Source organism: Eptatretus burgeri, chromosome 9 (genome assembly GCF_056783735.1).
Source record: "Eptatretus burgeri isolate ZD-2024b chromosome 9, Ebu_testis_v1, whole genome shotgun sequence".
NCBI lineage: Eukaryota > Metazoa > Chordata > Myxini > Myxiniformes > Myxinidae > Eptatretus > Eptatretus burgeri.
The window spans coordinates 1898250-1921086 of NC_140969.1; the positions used below are offsets into that span (position 1 = coordinate 1898250).

The window sequence follows — 22837 nt, forward strand, 5'->3', positions numbered from 1 at the left end:
TTATTTAGTCGAATGTGGATTTAGTGTTGTTACCGATTTGCTGCAAGCTCAGAGAAATCGACTGGAAATCACGAAACGTGGTGATTTAAAGCTGAAACTGACAAAATTGGTTCCTCGAATCAAACAAATCTGCAGCTAGCGTCAAGGGCAGGGCTCTCATTGAAGTGAGTAGCAAATGAATAAAATTTGCAATAAAGTTTTAATAAAGCCTTTTGAATACATATGCAGTATATACTGTAGTCATGTAGTGTCTCCAATCATGGTGGGGCGTACGATTTTTTTTGAAAATCAAAGTGGGGCGTGGGACAAAAAAGGTTGAGAAAAACTGCTGTACAGCATGTTACTGTCCTGAATACTGTTGGCAATTGTAACATAATGGTCAGTATTTGTGTATCTAAACATTGAAAAGGTACAGTAAAAATACGGTATAAAAGATAAAAAATGGTTCACCTGCATAGGGCACTTACCATGAATGGAGCTTACAGGACTGGAAGTTGCTCTGGATGGGTGAGTGATGAGTGAATGTGAAGGCTGAGGACATTATTGTACACCACTCTAGATTTTATCAACACTGGACACTTAGGCTACACTAAATGTAGAATTTTTTTTCTTTCTTCTTGTAATAACCCTAACCCGAAAACACCAAACACATTGTATGTACAGTTGTACAAAAATATTTACGTATTTATTTTTTAACTTTTTAAACTTTTTTGTTAAAAACTAAGATACAAACACACACATTAGCCTAGGCCCGAGGCCGATACAGGGTCAGGATCATCAATATCACTGTCTTCCACCTCCACATCTTGTCCAACTGTCCCACATCCAAGATAGACAGAAGACGCGTTCGTTTTATCTTTGCGCTGTTCATGACGGGCATGTGTGTTGTTAGGGGCTGCTTACCATCTCCTCTCACATCGATTATAGAAAGGTGAATAAATAGCATTTGGATTTTATAAATGATCATTGCATCGATGTTATAATTTACAAATGAAGAATCGAGCATCTGTTAGTTGTGCGATATATTTGTGGAACAGTGCGAATGTTTTAACAACATAAAAAGCTTCACTAAAAATCAACTTGTGTTTTAATTTCTACTGTAACAACAACGATTTATTCGCGGAATTATTTAATTCAAAGGTAATTTACTTGCTAGAAGGCAAACGTGCAAAAAACGGGTTAGTTAGGGTGAAAATTGGGGTGTTTTAGGATATTAGGTCAACATTGGGTCAGTTTGAACGGTGATTTCCTTGAAATGAAAATTGAAACGGTGATTTTGTATTTCGTATATGCGGTCCGTCGTTGACTGAAACGTCGTAAAGTGGCGCATGACTGTATATCTCAAGACTGAACAAGGAGTCTTTTATCATAAAATAAAGGTACCGTTTTGAGGAAAGAAACGTACATTTTGATTACACCACAAGCGAGGTAATGCATGTTTTGAGTGCAACGATCGTGGCAGCGGTCCAATACACACCGTCCAATGAAGGTTCATTAATTCTCATATTATGCAGAGGAAAGAAAATCGTAGTCTTTCATTAAAAATACTTTACATTTTCGCCTGACTTTTAAAAGCTCATAAACAATTTTTTTTGCTGGTATTCATTTTGCTGACTTCAGGAGGATGACAGGCTGAGTCAACCCCACCTGGTATTAATTCAACTGCCAAGCAGGATTTGGACTCACGACCATAGGATACCAAGCCCACCACTCCAGCCATTAAGCCAACCGAGCTGTTAGTTTCTGTTTCTTGCTTTGCTGTTTCTTGGCTGTTTCCAAACTCATCACGATGTACAAAATGTTTGAAGTATGACATACGACACAAAAAACACATGAAGTGGATTGGAGGATCACTCGCTACTTTGGTTTCATCCAACGGTTTCTGATTTTTCCATCTGGAGGTGGTGGAGACCAACCAGAGCCATCAGATTCAATGGTATCTCAATATGAGATATCAATCCACAGAGTATGCATTTCATTCACACCTGGCAGGTTTGTGGTTCTCATCGTGTGCTGTCTTTTTGGCTGCTGGTTGCATCATTGGTTAGGGGAGCAGCTATGCCGCTGATGCAGTGCCCCTATTACCAGTAGACTGGTGCTCATTTTGCTGACCTTGGAAGGATGACAGGCTGAGTCACCCCCTGGTGTTAATTCAGTGGCCAATGGGGTTTGAACTCAGGACCCTAGGATCCCAATCCACCACCCTAACCGCTAAGCCAACACAAGGCTAGGTTTGTGGTAAAGAGATCCTTTTACCACTAATAAGTCAGTTTTGCTCTGTATGCCTTTTCAAGTCCCTTCCACCATCCACAGTTCTCCCAGAAAGCACAATATATATAGAAATCGGTACTTCATTCCTCTTTCAAAGTCTTAGCTTTCTTCTGAAGATTATTTCTTTGTTCTCCTTTTTTTCTCACTCGTGGAATTGCTTCCATGAGCTTGTCCTCATGTGATTTTAATAATCCAGCAATTCACGACTACAATCTTGTGTCATCACTGTGGAAGAAAAATAACATTTGGTGCTTTTAATTGAACACAGTATAAAACTAGAAGGGTACTCTGTAGAGCGCATACCTCCGCCACGTAATACCTGATCCACGAGAACATATCGGGCTCAATACGTGATTGAAATATCATGCTATACCAGTACTATATCGGTTTTGAGCCCCATCTCTCAATGGTGAAGAATCACTTTAAAAATTAAATAAATCTCGTATCCACATTCGGATTCGGATCTTCACCAAAATCGAATCAATTCTTCTTTGCGACACACCCAACCTGTCCACAAAATTTCATCGGGATCCGTTCACAACTTTTTGAGATATCCTGTACACAAACAGACAAACAGACAGACATTAAGGGGTGAAAACATAACCTCCTTCACCTTCGGTGGCGGAGGCGACTTGCCCGTCAGTAAAATTTCCCTTTTCCCCGACAGTCTTTTTACCTCCATAGTGATATAAATGAATATACAAGTAAAGTAGAATTGTATCTTACTACGGAAAAGGTCTTGCTCACTGTATCGAAACAGGCTGGGTGTTTTGAGAATGCATGTTCAAAGTGATGATCTCATGTATCTCTCCAACCTCTCTCTCTGCCTTTTCTCCCCAATCTTGTTATTATCCTTTCTTCAAGGTTAACACTGCAAACTTTCGCCTTGTGCCTATCAGCCCTTCCCATCGTTGAATTGCCAAATGTCTCACCCTCCAATGATTTGGATGTCAAACAAGTATAATAGGGATTGCTTTGGGCTTCTTGTTAGTGAAGATCATTTTAATGCTTCATCAAATCATTGAATGTTCTTCCTCCGTGTATACGAAATCAAAGATTCCCTTTTGTATGCTTATCAATCGTGTAGAAATTGAGTTATTTTCCACATCACCCAGTCATACCCACGAGTTCTTCAACTCCTGTTAATTTCCTGCACCCTGTGTCCATTAAGAACATCTTTGCCATATGCTGATATACTATTATGTCCTCAATCTGCCGGTCCCTCTCTGACTCAAAAAGTATGTTGACTCTATACCCACCATTATTATTTTCCTTACAGGGTGTAAGGATCATGGAGAAACTGTATTCAACTATTCTATGAACCCTGACCTCAACATAAAGAATTTATTTTTAATTTTGGTAAAAAAGAGGAAAACTAACACTTTAAAAACATAACATGAAGTGTGCTGCTGCTGCTAATGGTGAAAGAAATGTTAATTTTTTTTCTTCTTCTGGATAATCCAGGATAAGTGACAAAGATCCACAGCAAGCAGATCTTAAAATGTGAATGTTATACAATATGCCAACCTGGGAATGTTTTATAGTTTCACAGCAGATCATTTTACAGTCAGTCACTCAAATCAAGCACATCCACCCATCCGTCCTTACATGTGTGACTGCTGTCTCCACAACCGTCTTGAGCAAGACGATGTCCTCAGAAGATGGTGTGTCTGTGTCCATTGAAACCACAGTTCCATTTACCTCCTGCTCCAAGAATATCTGATACTGATGAAAACATTGTGGAGGGAAGGAGAGGGAGGGGGTGGGGCAAGGGGTGGGGAAGTGAATAAAAATAAATAAAATAGGGTACTTAAAAATAAATAATCCAGGGAGGTCACTTTAGTATTTCTGTACTTATTACTAAGCTCAAAGGTTACAACAAAATGAAATAATCATGTCAGACAATCAAAACATACAAATACAAGATGAAAATATTTCGTAAAAAGTGACCCACCTCAGGGTTGGACTTCGCCAGACTGTCCACTTTGTTCCAAGCATCCTCCCTATCACGCAACTTCTGCTTCTCTCTGTGGGAAAGTGCATCACTGGAACAAGTGAATGCCAAATGGTCGGGATTCGCGAATTCCTGACTTACGGTGTTGATTTTTGGGAATCCCAGGCAGACATCTTTACATGAGGAGGAGAGTGGGACCATACTCTGTGCAGAGTGTTGGTGCTGCTTAAGCAGTCTCCTTGGCTATTGGGCACAATCCTGGATGGGTCACCACTCCAACACAGGATACCAGCAAGCTGGCACTCATTTTGCCGACCTCGGAAGGATGACAGGCCGAGTTAACCCCACCTGGTATTAATTCAACAGCTGAGTGCGATTTGAACTCAGGACCCTGGGATCCAAAGCCTGCCACCCAAACCATTAAGCCAACACCAGGCATACATCTTTACAGGACCTCTTCACAAGCAGTCATGTACCCAAATTTATGAATAATCAGCACCAGAGACAAGTTCCCCAATCATTGTTCACCTGCTAATACTATTTTGAAATCCAAATAATTATTAAAAATCATTTTGAATTTTTTTATGCCATTTCATCCGTGAAAATCCCCCACCTAGAACCAATCATGTACAAGTGGTGAAATAAAAGCCACTCTCATTTAGCAATGTTGTGTACAATTTGATACGCTTGAAATAAAGCCCCAAATGCATTTACAACTCTTAAGTGACAAGCATTTCAATTTTGTGACCGTTTTTTTTTTTGTTAGCTTCCGCAATTCTAAATCCTCAGTGAATCAGGCACATCAAATCAGACCTCGACATATGCACGGCCCCCATCGTATGCATGGCCCCCGCCACACACACGGGCCCCGCCGCACACACGGGCCCCGCCGCACACACGGCAGCTTCACTGTTCATGAAATGCTAAATAATCATTGAGTGAGCCCTGTGAATTATCAATGTACATACACGTGGAACGATTCTGCAAGTGAGACAGTTCTACGATGCATCCACTGAAGCACAGTTACGACATGCTTCAGAGATGATGTTACTTGCCAATACATTTTAATAACATGCTCACAACATAATCAGAGGCCGAATAGTATTTTTATGTTCATTAATTATATCTGTGTCGGAGTGGCGACGCGTCCAGGATTGTGCCCAATAGCCAAGGAGATTGCTTCGGCAGCACCAACGCTCTGTGCAGAGTATGGTCCCAGTGGATGGATGGATTTAAATATATTAAAGCACTCCCGATATTTTTATTTTTGCAGTTTGTTTGATATCAACCAATTTTTCATAAAACATGTGGAAACAGAAACAGAAGCTTCAGTAGGTGTGCACATAAATTCTGCGAAGCTTTACAGTTGGCTACATGAAGGTAGCCATTGCTTCGGTAAACGAGGATACTCGGTTGAGTGCATACCTCTGCTAGGCTGATTAGTTTACGTTTTGTATCCCACTGGTAGGTCGGATCTCAATCCGGATCTTAACCAAAATCGAATCGGCTTGTTCTTGTCACCAAACCAACTCATCCACCTAGTTTTGTCATAACTCCTTCACAACTTTTTGAGATATCATATTATACATAGTTTTTGGCCCCATCTCTCAATGGTGAAGAACCACTTAAAAAATTCTCGTATCCGGATCCGGATTTGAATCTTCATCAAAATTGAATCAATTCATCCTTGTCACACACCCAACCTATCCACAAAGTTTCTGCGGAATCTATCCATAACCTTTTGAGACGTTGTGCTGCATCGTGTTTTTGGCCTGATCTATCAATGGTGAAGAATCAGTTTAAAAAATTCTCGGATCTGGAATCTGATCTTCATCAAAATCGAATCAATTCGTCCTCATCACACACCCAACGTGTCCACCAAGTTTCATCCAACTCCATCCAAACCTTTTGAGATATTGTGCTATATATCATTTTTGGCCCCATCTCTAAATAGTGAATTATCACTCAAAAGATTCTCAGATCGGGATCCCGATCCGGATTCGGATCTTCACCAAAATTAAGCGTTGCTGTTCAGGACCGGTCACCTACACACATACACACAAAAAAATTCCGAACGATTGCTTGAAAATTGTGGCCAAAAATGGTGACAAACACAAGCACAGACAGACAGACAAACGCTATAGACCAACATACTTTGCGAAAAAAAATTTCCGCCAACTCACAAACAGACAGACAGAGGCGAAAACAACCCCCATCCACCTTCAGTGGCGGAGGTAACTACAACGACACTCGTCGAGTGCAAAGTCTCGCCAAGCGCATTCTTTCTGAACAAAAACACCATCGTTAACTGATCACGCTACTATTCTGGCCCATATACCCGTAAGTATCATAAATGCACCCTATTATGTAACATAGTTTCTTGGCATGGGTTATGAAATTCACAATTTTAATTCTTCTCTCACATCGGGTGATATATCAGAGATATGAAGTTTCAGATTTTTCGGAAAGAATTTCAATTCAACCAATTGTGGCTGGAAAACCACTTCTTCGATGATGTCATCGTTATCACCCTATACACCCAATGGGGGGTTGATGACAGATGCCAAGTTTCAATTTTTTACATTGAGTGGTTTTGGAGAAAATGATGTGCAAGAATTTCACTTTAATCCAATATGGCTGCCATGCCCTGTGACCTTTGATGTCATAGCAATAAAATATTCTGGTTGGGAAGTCCATCCTATGTTTAACATTTGGCATCGATCAGACATGTGGTTGCAGAGAAAACCATTTTTAAAGCGAAACGATATAGACGCAGACACACACACATACAGATAGACATTGGCATTGTAATTATAATCTCGTAATTATAGCAACTGAAATGTAATCCTCTTCGGGGCGAGACTAATGAGGAAACTCACTGATGCCGCTCAGCCTTGTATTGCTGTGTGCATTCATCGAACAGTTTCTGATTCATCTCCATGAACAACTTCAGTGCGTTGTAGATAAGGCCGTGGATGGTTCTACGTTGAGGAAACAAAAGACATTACTGGCATTATTTTTAGCTCATAGAAAAAAACACAAACAATGAATAGAAGTGCAAAACATCAATGGAGGATTGCTTGATAGCACAAGGTACAAAGTCAAGAAACAAGAGTGCTAGCTGCAAACAACAGGCTGGTTCTTTGTTGGTTTTTAAAACTTGTGACTCGTGGAAATCTTTGGAAAGCAGAAGTTGATCTCTTACTTCGATAATTATAAAGCTAACATGTAGAGGAAACAAGTTTAGAGAGCCAAAATAATATCAGGTTAAATAAAGGCAAATAAGACAAACATAAAGGGACAGTGACTGAAGTTTCAAAAGCATTTGATCGACTTGGACATAATGTTGCTCGTCTTGTATATAATCTGCGCTAGTCTGTCTGTCCATTCGTTTGGGGAGAGGCTTGTCAATATCAGGGCGGGGCTTCTCGCATTCAGGGCGGGGCCTCTCGCATTCCTCTTTCATTCAGGGCGGAGCTTCTCGCATTCAGGGCGGGGCCTCTCTCATTCAGGGAGGGGCTTCAAAATGAATTCGCCGCCATTTTGTTTGTTCCTTCAAGCCTGTTTTGTGAGTCTCGCACTTTCTTGCTCTCTCACGGATGTATCTTAACTCGAATTCGATATCTGATTTCATTTTTTGTAGTCATTAAAATGGTACAAGTTTCTGATGCAAAAAACGGGAAGAAAATTATCGTTTTGAAACAAAAAATCCATTTTAAGTGAAATTAAGGCCTGTAATATACAGTCTATTCAGACTCCCTCACGGTTATATTATCTTAACTCTAATTTACCTTCTGATTTCAGTGTTTGTACTCGTTAAGATGGTTCATGGTTTAATTGCAGCAAAAGATGAGAAAAATTGGATGAATATTGGTGTTTTTATACAACCGCATTCTAATAGCCGTTTTGAATATCTGGTCAGACGTGATATGAGGGGGGGAGGAGGGAGGAGGAGAGGGAGGGGAGGAGAGGGGAGGGGGGGTGGGAGAGGGAGGGAGGAGAGGAGGAGGGGAGGAGGGAGGAGGGAGAGGAGGGGGAGGGGAGGGGGAGGGAGGAGAGGAGGGGGAGGGGAGGGGGAGGGAGGAGAGGAGGGGGAGGAGGGAGGAGAGGAGGAGGGAGGAGAGAGAGAGAGGAGGGGAGGGGAGGGGAGGGAGGAGAGAGGAGGGAGGGAGAGAGGAGGGGAGAGGGAGAAGGGAGGGGAGGGGAGAGGGGAGAGAGGAGGGAGAGGGGAGGAGAGGAGGGGAGGAGAGAAGGGAGGAGGGAGAGAGAGGAGAGGGGAGAGGAAGGAGGAGAGAGGAGGGGAGGGAGAGGGGGAGGAGAGAGAAGGAGGGAGGAGAGGGAGAGGGAGAGAGAGAGGGGAGGAGAGAGAGAGAGAGGAGGGAGAGAAGGGAGGAGGAGGAAGGGAGGAGAGAGAGAGGGAGGAGGAGGGAGAGGGAGGGAAGAGAGGAGGAGGGAGAGGGAGAGGAAGGGAGGAAGAAGGGAGGAGGAAGAGGGAAGGGAGGGAAGGAGAGAGAAGGGAAGGGAGAAGGGGAAGGGAAGGAGGAAGGGAGGAGAAGGAAGGGAGGAAGGAAAGGGAGGGAAGGGAAGGGAGGAGGGAGGGAGGGAAGGGAAGGAGAGGGAAGGAAGGAGGGAGGAAGGGAAGGGAAGGAGGGAAGGAGGAGGAAGGGAGGGAGGAAGGGAAGGGAAGGAAGGGAGGGGAGGAGGGAAGGAAGGGAGGGGAGGAAGGAGGGGAGGAAGGGAGGGGAGGAGAGAGAGGAAGGGAAGGAGGGAGGAGAGAGGAGGGAGAGAGAGGAGGGAGAGAGGAGGGAGGAGGGGAGAGAGAGGAGGGAGGAGGAAGGGAGGGAGGAGGGAGGAGGGGAGGAGGGGGAGGAGGAGGAGGGGGAGGGAGGGAGGAGGGAGGAGAGGGGAGGGGAGGGAGGAGGGGGAGGGGAGAGGGAGGAGGGGGAGGGAGGAGGAGGGAGGGAGGGGAGGGAGAGGGAGAGGAGGGGGAGGTGTAGAAGAGGGAGGGGGAGGGAGGGGGAGGGGGAGTAGTAGAGCGAGGGGAGGGGTAGTAGTGGAGCGAGGGAGGGGGGTAGTAGAGCGAGGGGAGGGGGGTAGTAGAGCGAGGGAGGGTAGGGGTAGTAGAGGGAGGGGAGGGTAGGGGTAGTAGAGGGAGGGGAGGGGAGTAGTAGAGCGAGGGGAGGAGAGGGGGAGTAGGGGAGGGAGGGAGTAGTAGAGCGAGGGAGTAGTGGAGGGGGAGGGGAGTAGTGGAGGGGGAGGAGGGAGAGAGGAGGAGGAGGAGGGAGAGAGGAGGGGAGGGAGGAGAGGAGGAGAGGAGGGGAGGGAAGGAGGGGAGGGAGGGAGAAGGGAAGGAGGGAGGGAGGGAGAAGAGGAGGAGGGAGGGGAGAAGAGGAGGAGGGAGGGAGAAGAGGAGGAGGGAGGGGGAGAGGGAGGAGGGGAGAGAGGAGGGGAGGGAGGAGAGGAGGAGAGGAGGGGAGGGAGGGAGGGAGGGAAGGAGAGGAGGGGAGGGAGGGGAGAAAAGAGGAAGGAGGGAGGAGGAGGAGGGAGGAGGAGGAGAGAGGAGAGGAGGAGGAGGTGGAGTAGTAGAGCGAGGGGAGGGAGGGGAGTAGTAGAGCGAGGGGAGGGGTAGTAGTGGAGCGAGGGGAGGGGTAGTAGTGGAGCGAGGAGGGAGGGAGTCGTAGAGAGGGGAGGGGAGTAGTATAGCGAGGGAGGGTAGGGGGAGTAGTAGAGCGAGAGGAGTAGTAGAGGGAGGGAGGGAGGTAGTAGAGCGAGGGAGGGGAGGGGAGTAGTAGAACGAGGGGAGTCGTAGAGAGGGAGGGGGAGTAGTAGAGCGAGGGAGGGGGAGTAGTAGAGCGAGGGGAGGAGAGGGGAGTAGGGGAGGAGAGGGGGAGTAGGGGAGGAGAGGGGAGTAGGGAGGGGAGGGGGAGTAGTAGAGCGAGGGGAGTAGTGGAGGGGGAGGGGAGTAGTGGAGGGGGAGGGGAGTAGTGGAGGGGGAGGGGAGTAGTGGAGGGGGAGGAGGGAGGAGAGAGGAGGAGAGGAGGGAGGGAGGGAGAGGAGGAGGGAGGGAGGGGGAGAAGAAAGGAGGAGGGAGGGGAGAGGAGGAGGAGGGAGGAGGAGGAGGGGAGGGAGGAGGAGGGAGGGAGGGAGGGAGGAAGGGAGGAGAGGAGGGGAGGGAAGGAGGGAGGGAGGGAGAGGAGGGGAGGGAGGGGAGAAAGAAGGGAAGGAGGGAGGAGGGAGGAGGAGGGAGGAGAGAGGGAGAGGAAGGGGAGGAGGAGAGGGAGAAGAGAGGGGAGGAGTAGTAGAGCGAGGGGAGGGGGAGTAGTAGAGCGAGGGGAGGGGTAGTAGTGGAGGGAGGGGTAGTAGTGGAGCGAGGGAGGGGTAGTAGTGGAGCGAGGGAGGGGTAGTAGTGGAGCGAGGGGAGGGAGGGGAGTCGTAGAGAGGGGAGGGGAGTAGTATAGCGAGGGAGGGTAGGGGGATTGTAGAGCGAGAGGAGTAGTAGAGGGAGGGAGGAGGAGTAGTAGAGCGAGGGGAGGGGAGGGGGAGTAGTAGAACGAGGGGGAGTCGTAGAGAGGGGAGGGGGAGTAGTAGAGCGAGGGGAGGGTAGGGGGAGTAGTAGAGCGAGAGGAGGGGGAGTAGTAGAGCGAGGAGAGGGTAGGGGTAGTAGAGGGAGGGGAGGGTAGGGGTAGTAGAGGGAGGGGAGGGGAGTAGTAGAGCGAGGGGAGGGGAGGGGAGTAGGGGAGGGAGGGGAGTAGTAGTGGAGGGGAGGGGAGTAGTGGAGGGGGAGGAGGGGAGGGAGGAGGGGAGGGAGGAGAGGAGGGGAGGGAAGGAGGGAGGGAGGGGAGGGAGGGGGAGAAGAGGAGGAGGGAGGAGGAGGGGAGGGAGGAGGAGGAGAGGGAGAGGAGGGGAGGTGTAGAAGAGGGAGGGGAGGGGAGGTGGAGTAGTAGAGCGAGGGGAGGGGAGGGGAGTAGTAGAGCGAGGGAGGGGAGTCGTAGAGAGGGGAGGGGGAGTAGTAGAGCGAGAAGAGGGTAGGGAGAGTAGTAGAGCGAGAGGAGTAGTAGAGGGAGGGGAGGAGGAGTAGTAGAGCGAGGAGGGGAGGGGGAGTAGTAGAACGAGGCGGAGTAGTAGAGGGAGGGGAGGGGGAGTCGTCGAGTGAGCGGAGGGTTCCCTGCTCGAGAATTGGTTGTGACGCTGTTTTGAATGCATGTGGCTGGACATGGTGTGGAGGAAGGGAGAGGCGGGGAGTAATGAGGGGAGGGTGAGGAGCGGAGTGAGGGGAAGTTGAAGATCAAGTGTTGGAGGGGAGTAGTGAAGAAGAGAGGGGAAGTAGCTCAGTGCGAAGGTAGGGTTTTCTGCAAGGGAAAACTGAAGTTCGGGTTTACTGTTGTCGAATTGTATTTTTTTTTCATGTTCCCGGGGTATATATTAAGTGTCTATTTCAGGTGAGTGATAACTCTTTTAAAGCTCGGTGTTGAAACAATACTTCGAAAAACTTTGTACGTAATAAATTGAATATGCGGACCAACAATGGAATCCAATATTTATGAATAATGTTTGGTTATACAAGGAATTCTTAATTTGTGAAGTGTATTTGATGAAAGTCAATCAAGGCAGGTTCTCCCCCCTCTTAAGTCAAGGCAGAAGTAAAAGTCACTCCACGTCTTCCTCTACTCCTCACCTGCCTACCTCTCTCCTCTCCCCTGGGCACGATCCTCCCTCCCACCTCTCTCCCCCCTCCCACCCACCTCTCTCCCCCCTCCCACCCACCTCTCTCCCCCCTCCCACCTTTGCATGTGTGTGCTGTTAAACTAGACGTCACATCTGCCAGAATCCCTCCTCTCATGAGTGAAGCATCAGATATGAATAGGGCCCCAGTCCAAATGTCATATATTTCTCTGCCCGTGGTTTTCCCACCGGTGCCCCACTCATGGATACTTATAATCTCTGTCTCTGTCTCTCTTTCTCTCTTTGTCTCTTTGTCTCTCTCTCTTTCTTTCTTTCTCTCTCTCTGTCTCTCTGTGTCTCTGTGTCTCTGTCTCTCTCATGTCCCCACCTTCCTCTCCTCTGATATTTTTAGGTCATCTCTAACGAAATGACCTAATAAAACTAGTCTCGATGTCAGTCCGTCCGTACGTCCCCATTTTGTTTCTTCTGATTTTCTTGATATTTGGTATGTGGGTAGATGTCGATGAGGGGTGTACGACGGTATGACCTTTGACCCGATTGAAGGTCAAGGTCAACGTCAAGGTCACTCCAAAGTTGCGAATTCGTCCATTTTCCAAATCGATCTCCTCCGCCGTTTATGATCCGATCTTCGAAATTCCTTCGGATTCTGATAATATGGAACAATATCTAAATTTGGTCAGGCCACTTTTTTGAAATTCGTCCTGGTTATCGAGTCACGTGTCTTCAAAATTGGAAAAATCGTCAATGTGATACGGTCAAAAAAAATTCGCCCGATCTTGATGAAACTTGCTATGTAGGTAGTGGTCAATGAGTGATGCACGACGGTTTGACTTTTGACATGATTGAAGGTCAAGGTCAAGGCCACTCCAAAGTTGCAAAATCGTCCATTTTCAAAATCTATCTCCTCCGCCGTTTGTGTTCCGATCTTCGAAATTTTTTCGGATTCTGATAATAAGAAACAACTAGCTGGGGTACCCACGCTGCGCTGCGGGGTTAACCACTTAAACCCCTCAAGTGCGAGGGTGACATAAATGTGCGATAAAGAGCGACATAATTGCGCACTTTGGGGGTTAATAAGCAATGAGAAACTTCATTTCAAGTTGAATGGGTAATTGGAGTATACTGACCGTTGATGTTATCCTGCATTTTAAAACAGACTCAATTTCTCTTGTGATTATTGCAGTGCTTCTTGATACACTGCATTTCTGGTCTGATTGTTGGGAGCCATGATGCTGAGGTTTGCAGAGTTGCCAGTGCGAGATGCTGCCACATAAAACATTCCATGGGAGAAGCAGCTTGCGGAGAGGTCAACTCCTATGGCCTTGAAAGTCTGGCCCTGTGACTTGTTCATCGTCATGGCAAAGCAAGGCTTAATGGGGAACTGTAGCCTGGGGAACTGTAGCATGCAGAACAGGAATGGCAGTTCAGCATCAGAAGGCATCAGTGGTATCCTTGGGATGAGGACAACTTGACTTTTGTAAGGGCCGCAGGAGATGGTTGCCTCGATCACGTTCTCGTGCAGTCTTGTGACTGTGCACCGGGTGCCATTGGTGGTTTTTGGTGGCTCCAGGGACATTAGTACCATGATGGGGGAGCCAACCTTCAGTTTAAGTAGGTGTGGTGGCATGCCTGTCAGCTCGAGGGAGTTGAGGAACTCCACAGGGTAGGTCACGGCTTCCTCCTCGCTCATGGCACTGTCCACCGACTTGTCCTGTTTGTCTTCTCCGGGGAACTCATTCATGAGCCAAGTGTTGAGGTGGTTGACATTGGTGTTAAGTGGAGAGACGATGGCCCGTTATGCTAACCACTCCGGCCTATTGTAGTTGGCTGCCAAGTTTTGGTAGACCTCCGCCTTGAGTTCTTCCAGTCTGACAACACACTTTCCAAGTGTAGGTTGTATGTTGATTGTGTCAGGCTCAGCAGCGAGAGGGAGTCGACCTTCTCCAATGTCCAGAAGCAGGTGTGCAAAGTCAGCAGCTGCAGTGTCGTTACTAAGGTGAGCGCCCTCATGTTGGTGGTGAGCTTCATGATTTTGACATGAGTCCATCTGTGGGATTGCTTGAGGGGGATGTTGACAATGTTAGCCCTTGTCCCATTTTTCACTACCGGCAGGATTTGCCTGAAGTTGCCACAAAGGAGAGTGGGGATGCCACCCATTGGTCTGTTGATGCTGGTGATATGTTGAAGAGTGCGGTCAATCGCCTCGTATACTGATTTGTGGGTCATGGGTGCTTCGTCTACGATAATGGCTGATGTGTCCTTCAGGACTTTAGACATGGCTGAGCTGCGGGTGATTTTGTACGTTGTCTGGTCCATACTGTGCATATCGTGCGCACCTTACAGGTGCTGTGTATTGTTCGGCCACCTTGGAGGAGAGTGGCGGCTATTCTACTTGAGGCTGTTGCCAGCACAATCTCGCCTTGGGACCTGATCTTAGCAAGGATGAGATTGATCAGATACGTTTTGCCCATGCCACCTGGGGCATCCAAGAACATGATGTTGCCTTGGTGGCTGTTATTAGGGTTATCGGTCTGTTGCATAATCTCGAGGAACGTGTTGTAGACTGTGCGCTGATCGTCTGTAAGATTGGTTTGGAGGTTTTCTGCCTACGCCCCCATGTCTTCTAGATCATAGCTCACTTCCCTCTGGTATTCTCGGGAAAGCCTCTCGTTTGTGTCATGCTGTGGTGCAGGGAGGCCATAGACTTGTAGAGGTTGGCCATCAATCAGAGCGACCTTGTCTTCGAGACAGCAGAGGGCTTGGTTGTAAATGTCGTCATTGTCGTCTACCTCTGCATTGTTCATGCAGCACCTGTGTTGGTGGAGGAAGTCCTCTGAGAGGTGATTGTGGAACTGTGTCCATAGGTCATTTGGGTTGCTGGGGACACAGGCTGTGAGGATGATCGCCAAGAGCCTTCGCATGTTGGCTGGAGAATGGGTGACTGTGGCCTCCTCCATGGCCAGGCGCAGGTGCTGGTCATCCTCCAGAAGTCCTCTCATATGGCAGGCCTCTTGGAATGTATCGCAGACTTGGTTGATGACGGTCCTCAGATTTTCAAAGGATGTCGGACTGGTCACTTCATTGAGGAGCATTCGCAGGAAGTAGCATTCTCCTGTCCTTGGACTGACGGTGTAGATGCGGCCGATTGCTGGAGCCCGCCAGATCTCATTTCGTGGGTCGTTTTCGTCTAATGGGATACCTCTCTTGTGCCGTATCCACTTCTTTGTGCTTCGGTTCCAAGTGTAGTCCTCAGAGACATCAGCGTATTCGAGAGTTTTGGTGAATATATCATTGTTGTACAGTTCAAAGAAGGCAGTAAGGGTGGTGGCTGGGGGTGGCCCTTGAGCTATGTTCATTGCGTTGGCTTCGGTGAATATTACTCTGTCCGTTCTGGAGGTGCACTGGAAAGTGGTCATGCGTTGGGTGCTCCAGAATATGCGCCAGGCTGCCTCAGAGCTGCCCACGTACCTCGCATTTTGGAACAGGGCGATCTCGTCCACCACTCTCGGCTGGTCGGTCTGTTGCTCATTGTTGTGATGCATTCGCTGCAGCTCAAAAACTGCCTGGTCTGTTCCCTTCGTGACAAACTTGAGTACATACTTGATGGAGTTTATGCTGCTGCAGAGTTCCACGTTGATGTGGCAATTAAATTCCTGCAGTAGGAGTGGGTTGTACGGGACAACCTACTGGTTGGTAACTTCTTGATTGATACATTTACTTGGCTGTAGCATCTTGATGTTGCCTGTGTGTCCACCATCTTCCGGCTAGCGGCGTCGGTACTTGGGATAGCTGTCTATGCCTTGTTCTGTGCACTGAAGGAATGTCTTGGGAAAATGTTTGGTGCATTGCTGGTCCACCATACAGGGCGAGTTCATGTTGATTGCTCCGCAAGGGCCATGGATCATGTGGGACAGCACCAATTTGTGAAGCTGTGGGTCTTTGTCCTTGTCGGGAATCTCAGCTGCAATGACCAAGTCGATCGCTTCTGGTCTGATTAACCTCCGCTATCGAAGATGGATGGAGGTTACTGTTTTCACCCCTGTCTGTTTGTTTGTTTGTGAACAGTATTACGGAAAAAACTCCTGGACGGATTTCGACGAAACTTGGTGGGGGGATTAGGTATGGTCCAAGGATCATGCCATTAGATTTTGGACTTGGTCCAAAAAAAAAATCGATTTTATTTGAAAAATATTAGAATTTTTTTTTGCATTTCTACATGTTTTAAGTGATTTCCAACCCCCAAAAAAAGTTGTGAGAGAAAAAAAAAATTTTGCAAGTTTTTTTCAAAAAAATTTCGATTTTTTTTTTTTTGCCATTTCTACATGCGCGTCGATCTAGTTTAGTTTATTCAATCGTGTTTCAGTAGAGTCTGATCCGTTTTGACCTACAATGAATAGGATATCAGGTTCACTTAAGTGACCCAGAAGTATTGGCGGTGGAGGTTTTGCACTCTACCGAGTGCTCCCCCTCTAGTTTTGTACTGTGGGTCTTGCCAGGTGAGGATGTAGGCAGGCCTCGCTTCTGGTACTCGATGCTGTACAGCCAAGCGCACACCTTGCCAAAGGCAGCCTCCTTCACAATCAGTTCCATCAGCTTCTTGTGCTTTTGGCGGAACACCCGTGCCACCATGTCTGGTCTGTCCTGTGCTTGTTGACCCGGCAGGAGGTTGTCCGCGATTTCTGGCCATTGCGGATAACATGTCATGGTGATGAAGTCAGCCCGGCCCATCCTTCGGACATATGCCATGGCATCACTCTGTCTCTCATGCATGTGACGTGGACCGCCAGTGTAGGTGGCCGGAAGGACTACTCTTTGGCCGACTTGCTGAGGGTCGCCATCAATAGCCAGGATGGAGTCTCTTTGGCTGATGTAGCTGTCTGCTCTGAGAGCCTTTTGTTCATGGTGCAAGAACTGAAGTCTCTCAGTCTCAATCTTCCAGTAGGCATCTAGCTGGTATTGTTGGAAGAGGCGCGCACCTTGCAGAAGGTAGTTGCCATCCCTTACCATGATGTGACAGCTGTAGAATTGCTGTTGTCACCTTGCGTCCATTCCTGCCGGCGATGTAGATATGGTAACCATCTGTGCCGTAAGGGAAGAAGAGTGGATACTGTAGTGGGCCATAGGCTGCGTGGAGCTCAGATATACTTTTGAGGGCGCTGTCCTTCAGGCGAATGACGATGTTGCGATTTTCCATTGGTTCATTGTCCATGAGGATGGCCACCTCCGCTGCTGTCTGGGCGCTGTATCGCCGTTCATTTTGACCCCGGGGCCTCTCGTCCTCTCTGATCACGATCTTCCGTTCTTCAGTATTGTCCTTTTCTATGATGTCTTTGGCGGTCTTGAGCTGTTGGACGTAGTGGTTGTTGTCTTGGAACCACTCGGTCAAGTTCCCGAGAAGCTGTTGATTTAGGCGCCTGCTCTGGCCCCTGATTTCAGTCTGCTGTGCGAAGCTGTCGAGGAAATACACCTGGAGGAACTTGGGCTGGCCTTCCTGTGGCGGTAAGAGGCTGCGGATGCAGTGAAACACCTGGCCTTGAATCTTGGGTTCCATCCCTGCACAGAGGCATCCTTGTGGCCGAAGCTGGTCATTGAGAAGCAGCCATTGTACTCGCGGATATTGGACAGGAAGGTCTTGCTCATGGGGCCTTCTCCTGAAAAGAGCTCTTGAAGGATTTGAGGGAGTGGAGGGAATGGCTGCAGGATAACCTTGCCTCCTGAGCAGCAAATGCCAGGCCTTTCTACCTTGAATTTTTTTTGCACCACAGTGGCAGCAGAGTAGTCCATTGACCCAATGTTTGCTTTAACATGGAGATCATTTGGGTCATAAGTCAGTGCTGGCCTATTGGCAGCATCGTGCTCTCTTTGGCAAAGTGGTTCGAATATGCTGATCTTCAAGCTGGCGAGCGTTCGTTTCAGCAGACTCTGTTGCTCGGGTAGATGCAGTACATGCATGCTGATCTTCAAGACGGTGAGCTTTGCTTTCCGGAGACTCTGCTGCTTGGGCAGATTCATTGCGATTTTTATTTTGGAGAAGACGCAGTGTTTTCAAATCTTCTGTCTCTGTCATTCGGGCCCTCTTCTTGGCATCGGCTGCAGCAGAATTACGTCCAAATCGTTCTTTACGGGGCATGTTTGCTTACGAATGAACAAATGGATCCAGGGAAATCCAGGGAGCAATTACAACCAACAGCCACCATGTTTCTTCGAGTTGGGCGGTCTTTCGGCATCTGAAGGGAATTGGGTAGAAGCAAGCTGTCATTTTTTTTTTTACCAAATAAACTATTGAGTGTATCGTTCAAAGATATGATTTACATTAGCACCAACTACACGACTGTGGACTATGGTCACATGTCATGGTGAAAACACCCATAGAAAATGTGAAAATTCTAGATATGATTTACAGCAGCATCAATTACATGACTATGGACTGAATGGCCACTGGTGGAAACGCTTCGGGAAAAGTTGACGTAAATATGCAATGGTGTGCTCTTGGGCAGTTCTCCTTCGAATGTGCTGATTTGTAAATCCACGAACAATGAAGTACACTAGTACAGCTTATCTCTCAAAGTGTTCATCTCAAGCGTAATAAATGTCTCCAGGTTTTGGAGTCTGGCAACTGCATCATTTGTGTCCATGTGATGTCATATTTTATGACGGGAATTTTAGTCAGTAACTGCTGGTGAATACTGTCAGTTTGCATGCGTGCGTCATGAAGTATCTGTTCTGGAGTCGAATTTGCGGCAGCTTGAGAGGAAATTGTTGGTAGAATCAGGCGTGCCATATTGTATATTCAAAGCACTTCCTTTCCAGACACGTTGGACACTACTTTCCAGACACGTTGGACACGTTGTATATTCGTCGCAGACAACACAAAATCATCGCAGACAACACAAAAATTACTTTTATTCGTCGCAGACAACACGCTGTTACTTTCGTTTCGTGTCATGACGCTGTTACTTTCACTTTCGTTTCCTTCGTTATGAGCACAGTACAGGTTGCCGGCACGCCTCTCTCTCTCCCACCACTGGGGGTGAGGATGGATTTATAATTTACCTCGGCAGTCTGTGGGCGCTACACATTGTGAGCTCGAGCCCCCTGAGCTCCCTGGATCCGCCACTGACCTATCCTATAACCTTTCCCGCATCATGCTGGTTTAGAAAATACATGGTTTGTAGGGTCTAGCTTGTAAACTGTGGGCGCTGGAGGGGGACATGCAAACAAACTCTACTGCTTTATATGTTGTTGCGAATTCGCGCCCGCCGGCGTGCGATCGGCCACGTGACTCGAATCGCGGCACGTCGCCCACCGGACGGACAATTCTGTCGTGACCCTCTCGGACTAACGCCGGGAGCTAGTCACGGGTGGGCCTTTCGGCCTCACCACGATCGTGCCAATTGGCCACCCGCGTGGGATAGGGTTGTTCGCCAAACTCGACCTACCTAAGTACCCACACGGATGGTAGACCGGGCGATCGCACCTCGCCGCAGGTCGACTCTGGACACGGGCCGCTTAAGCGATCCGTTCCGTGCTATCGGGATAACCGAGCGGTGTTATCGTCGGCCTCGACGGTTCCAATTAATTATCGGGCGTATTAAGCCCATGACGAACCCGTTACGTGAAGCAAGATGGAGATTCAATTAAAGAAAAGACGAAGCGAAACGGGAAAACAGTTCAACATGATGCACATTTATTCCGCGGCACACGGAGAGCACACATATACAGCCAAACAGAATGCACATATATCAAATGCTACAAAAGAAACAATGACGCAGAGATACTACCGACTACGTGAGCACACGGCAACACTTAAACAGTTTTACTTCACAGACGGCGCCGACACACATTTACTCAAAAGCAAAAGAAAAGGCCACCCTCAAAGACAAGGGGGCAGACGGGGCCTGTGGGCCAATATTTACGCGGGACCTGAAGGAGCGGTCAGGTCCGCGAGACCGGGTGGGTCCTACCCGCGTCTTCGTGATGAGCTGCAAATGTGGCAGCGCGGTGGTGCCCCGACTTCGTGCTCCTTCGCGGGTTTCGTTGGCACAGCTTGGAGTGGGGTGGGAACGGGGCCCCCTTTTCGCACTATCTCAGCGTGGGGGAAAAAGGGGGGGAAGTGTTGATGCTCTGGGGAAAGAGTATAGCTGGCTTGCTTGGGTCCCGTGACGAGCGATTCCACCGCGACCTCGTCGCCGACTTCCTTGCCTCGGACCCGAGCTCCTCGGACTCTTCCCCCAATTCTCCTCAGCTGACTGCCGAAAACCACCGGGACGCCCTCACCTCCCGACTCCACTCCGCTCTTCCAAACTGACTCTGCAACAACAACTCCTGCGCAACAACTCTTCCTTCTCTCTGCCCCAAAACTCTCTTCGCTTTTCTGCCACTCTCCGCTCTTCCAAAGCTGACTCTGCTTTTCTGCTCGGCGTTTTATAGGCCGGCAGGAGAACCCATATGCAAATTTCCGGATCAGGACGAGCTCGGGGGCGGAGCCACGCTCGCCCATTGGACGGAGAAAAGGGGCGTGAATCTCCCCTGATCCTAGAATTTGCATATCTCAATTCCACACAGACACGCCTGGAGGTGGGGCCAAGCCGCCACGCGCTTGCTGATTGGACGGATCAGAAGTGGGCGTGTAGCATTCCTGATCCGAATTCTCCTCGGAAAGGCCGCATTTTGCACTCGCGGCTCGGCGCGTATCTTGTACGAGCCCAGGACAGCCCGACGCTCGGTGCTCACAGGTGGTGCGGGAATGGCCGTAGACGGAGAGAGGTGAAGGTGGTGGAGGGTTTATGGTGGTGGTTTATGGCCATGGTGCCGTTTGAAATGGCGGTGATGCGGTGTTTGCGGGAGCGAGTTGTGAAGGTAAAGATCGTGGCTGTTGGCGTTGTTGTTGTTGTGAAGCGGCGTTGTGGTTGGTGGTTGTTGTGTGATGGCGGTTGAGACGTGGTTGGTTCAAAATAAAGATAGAACAGAAAAACGGCTATCTCAAAGCGTCGCAGCCCGAATGAATCACATTTATTCCCTCTAAACAACGGGTTTGGGGCTAACTACACATGTACTTACAGAGATATCTCACCTATGGGACCTGAATGGTGGTTTTCGAATTTCCACAACCGTAACAATATATATATAAATTTGGTCGGGCTGGTTTTTTTTTTTAATTCGTGCTGGTTATCGAGTCACGTGTCTTCAAAGTTGGAAAAATCGTCGATGTGATATGGTCAAAAAAATTTCGCCCGATCTTAATGAAACTTGGTATGTAGGTAGGGGTCTATGAGTGATACACGATGGTATGACTTTAGACCTAATTGAAGGTCAATGTCACCGATGCTGTAAACTTATGAAATCATCTATTGTCAAAATATCATCCGCCATTTATGACTCAGAAATGCGGTTTGATTTCTGAGGTCCGGTTTCTATCCTTTTGAAGACACTGATTAAAAATGTTCCAAATCTAGCATTTTCAGAATGTATTGCTGGATAACTCAGAAATGTAGTTTTATTTCAGAGGTTTTCTATCCTTTTTACTCCCGGGCTTTCGTCTGTACGTTGAACCAAAAGACAAGACGACATCGAAGCCATTCTAAGCCGATCAGAGATCCACATCCAAAGAGCTTCAGAGATGACCGTCTCCCCCAACCGGGGGTAATTTTTCTTAAAGCTGTCTGTGTTTATTATATAAATCGTTCTGCAGCTCTGAAATCAGTGAATAAATAAAATAAACACACCCTTGCTTTGACGAAGCTTATCCAAAACCTTCACCTTCTGTGTCAAGCACCTCACTTTCCTTGACATTTTTGCACTTGGTTTACCACATTAACAAAAGGTTTCCTCTTGGGAGCCATGGTTAAAATCATTAAGGGCAGTAATAACTGAAACCAAAGGAATTGATTATGATTACATGGAAGATTACACCTATGGGATTGTTGATGCGGAGATGGGTACACGACAGTACTGTACGGCGTACGCGCTGCATGTCTCAATTACCACGTGCATCGCAGTGACACCACTCACTGATTTACGATCAAATGTGTAAAGTCTAATTTACATGTGTAAAGTCGAAACTGTTAATAATAATTACTTATTTTGTCCATCGTTTTACACTTCAGCATCATCATTTTTGGTGTGTAAGCAACAAAAGGTTCGTGGTGTGAGGGCCCTGTCACACCTTGACGTTTTAGCCAGCATATTGCAAGGTATCAAAATGTATGTAAAACACTGGCGTACGCTGAACTATTGATGGTTTTTTCCAGTTTTGGACTTATTCATAACGAGTTGGACGTATGCATAACGTATTAGTAACGTATACAGATCGTTTCGATAACATATAGATAACTTATACCAACGAATGCTTAGCGTGTTGTCGGCGTTCACAACTTATGCCCAACAATAGTATAACTTATGCATAGCTCGGCAGTGTATCGCCGACGATCACGTGGCGTAGGCTATTAATAGGCTGCGGCTCAATGATTCAAATCATAACCGCACTAGACATTGAAGTGTCAAGCCGCTGTCACACCTTGACGTTTTAGCCAGCGTATGCCGACGTATGAAAAATTTGCCGAATACGCTGGCACTCGTTATGGGTAAGTTTTTGTATACGTTAAGAGCACGCTGGCATACGTCGTAGTACGTCGACAAATTTTCAGCATGTTGAAAATTTTTCGACATATGCCAGCGTATGACACACGTTCCGCATACCCTGGCCATAAGTTGTCGGGACGTTACGCGATCGTTTACACACGTCGACACACGTTACTCATAAGTCGAAACACGTCGAGGTAATGGTGAGCGTCAGTGTTCCAGACTCCCTGGTTTTTATTTTTTTATTTTATTTATTTTCTTCGGTATGACGGTGATGTTGACACTTCGATTTCTAGTGCAGTTATGATTTAAATCGTTGAGCGGAAGCCTATTAATTATATTATATTA

The 22837-nt window shown here is 47.7% G+C and overlaps 1 protein-coding gene and 1 long non-coding RNA gene across 3 annotated transcripts in view; one reads left to right on the forward strand and one right to left on the reverse strand.

The window, feature by feature from the left end:
- The window catches only part of LOC147019423 (serine/threonine-protein phosphatase 2A 56 kDa regulatory subunit gamma isoform-like), a 203411-nt gene that overhangs the window by 4303 nt on the left and 176271 nt on the right, over nt 1-22837 (reverse strand). The window contains exons 13-15 of one of the 2 annotated variants that reach the window (XM_085893885.1): nt 7105-7206; nt 4226-4298; nt 3880-3996 (exon numbers count right to left, since the gene is read on the reverse strand). In XM_085893885.1, the coding sequence (XP_085750011.1) occupies nt 3880-3996; nt 4226-4298; nt 7105-7206 (292 nt within the window). Of the gene's footprint in view, nt 1-3879; nt 3997-4225; nt 4317-7104; nt 7207-22837 lie in introns of both variants that reach the window. The other variant, XM_085893884.1, reaches the window with a different exon arrangement.
- Nucleotides 7743-22837, forward strand: part of LOC147019424 (uncharacterized) — a 93536-nt gene continuing 78441 nt past the window's right edge. The window contains exon 1 of the long non-coding RNA XR_015061405.1: nt 7743-7793. This is a non-coding gene — a long non-coding RNA (uncharacterized LOC147019424). The remainder of the gene's footprint in view (nt 7794-22837) is intronic.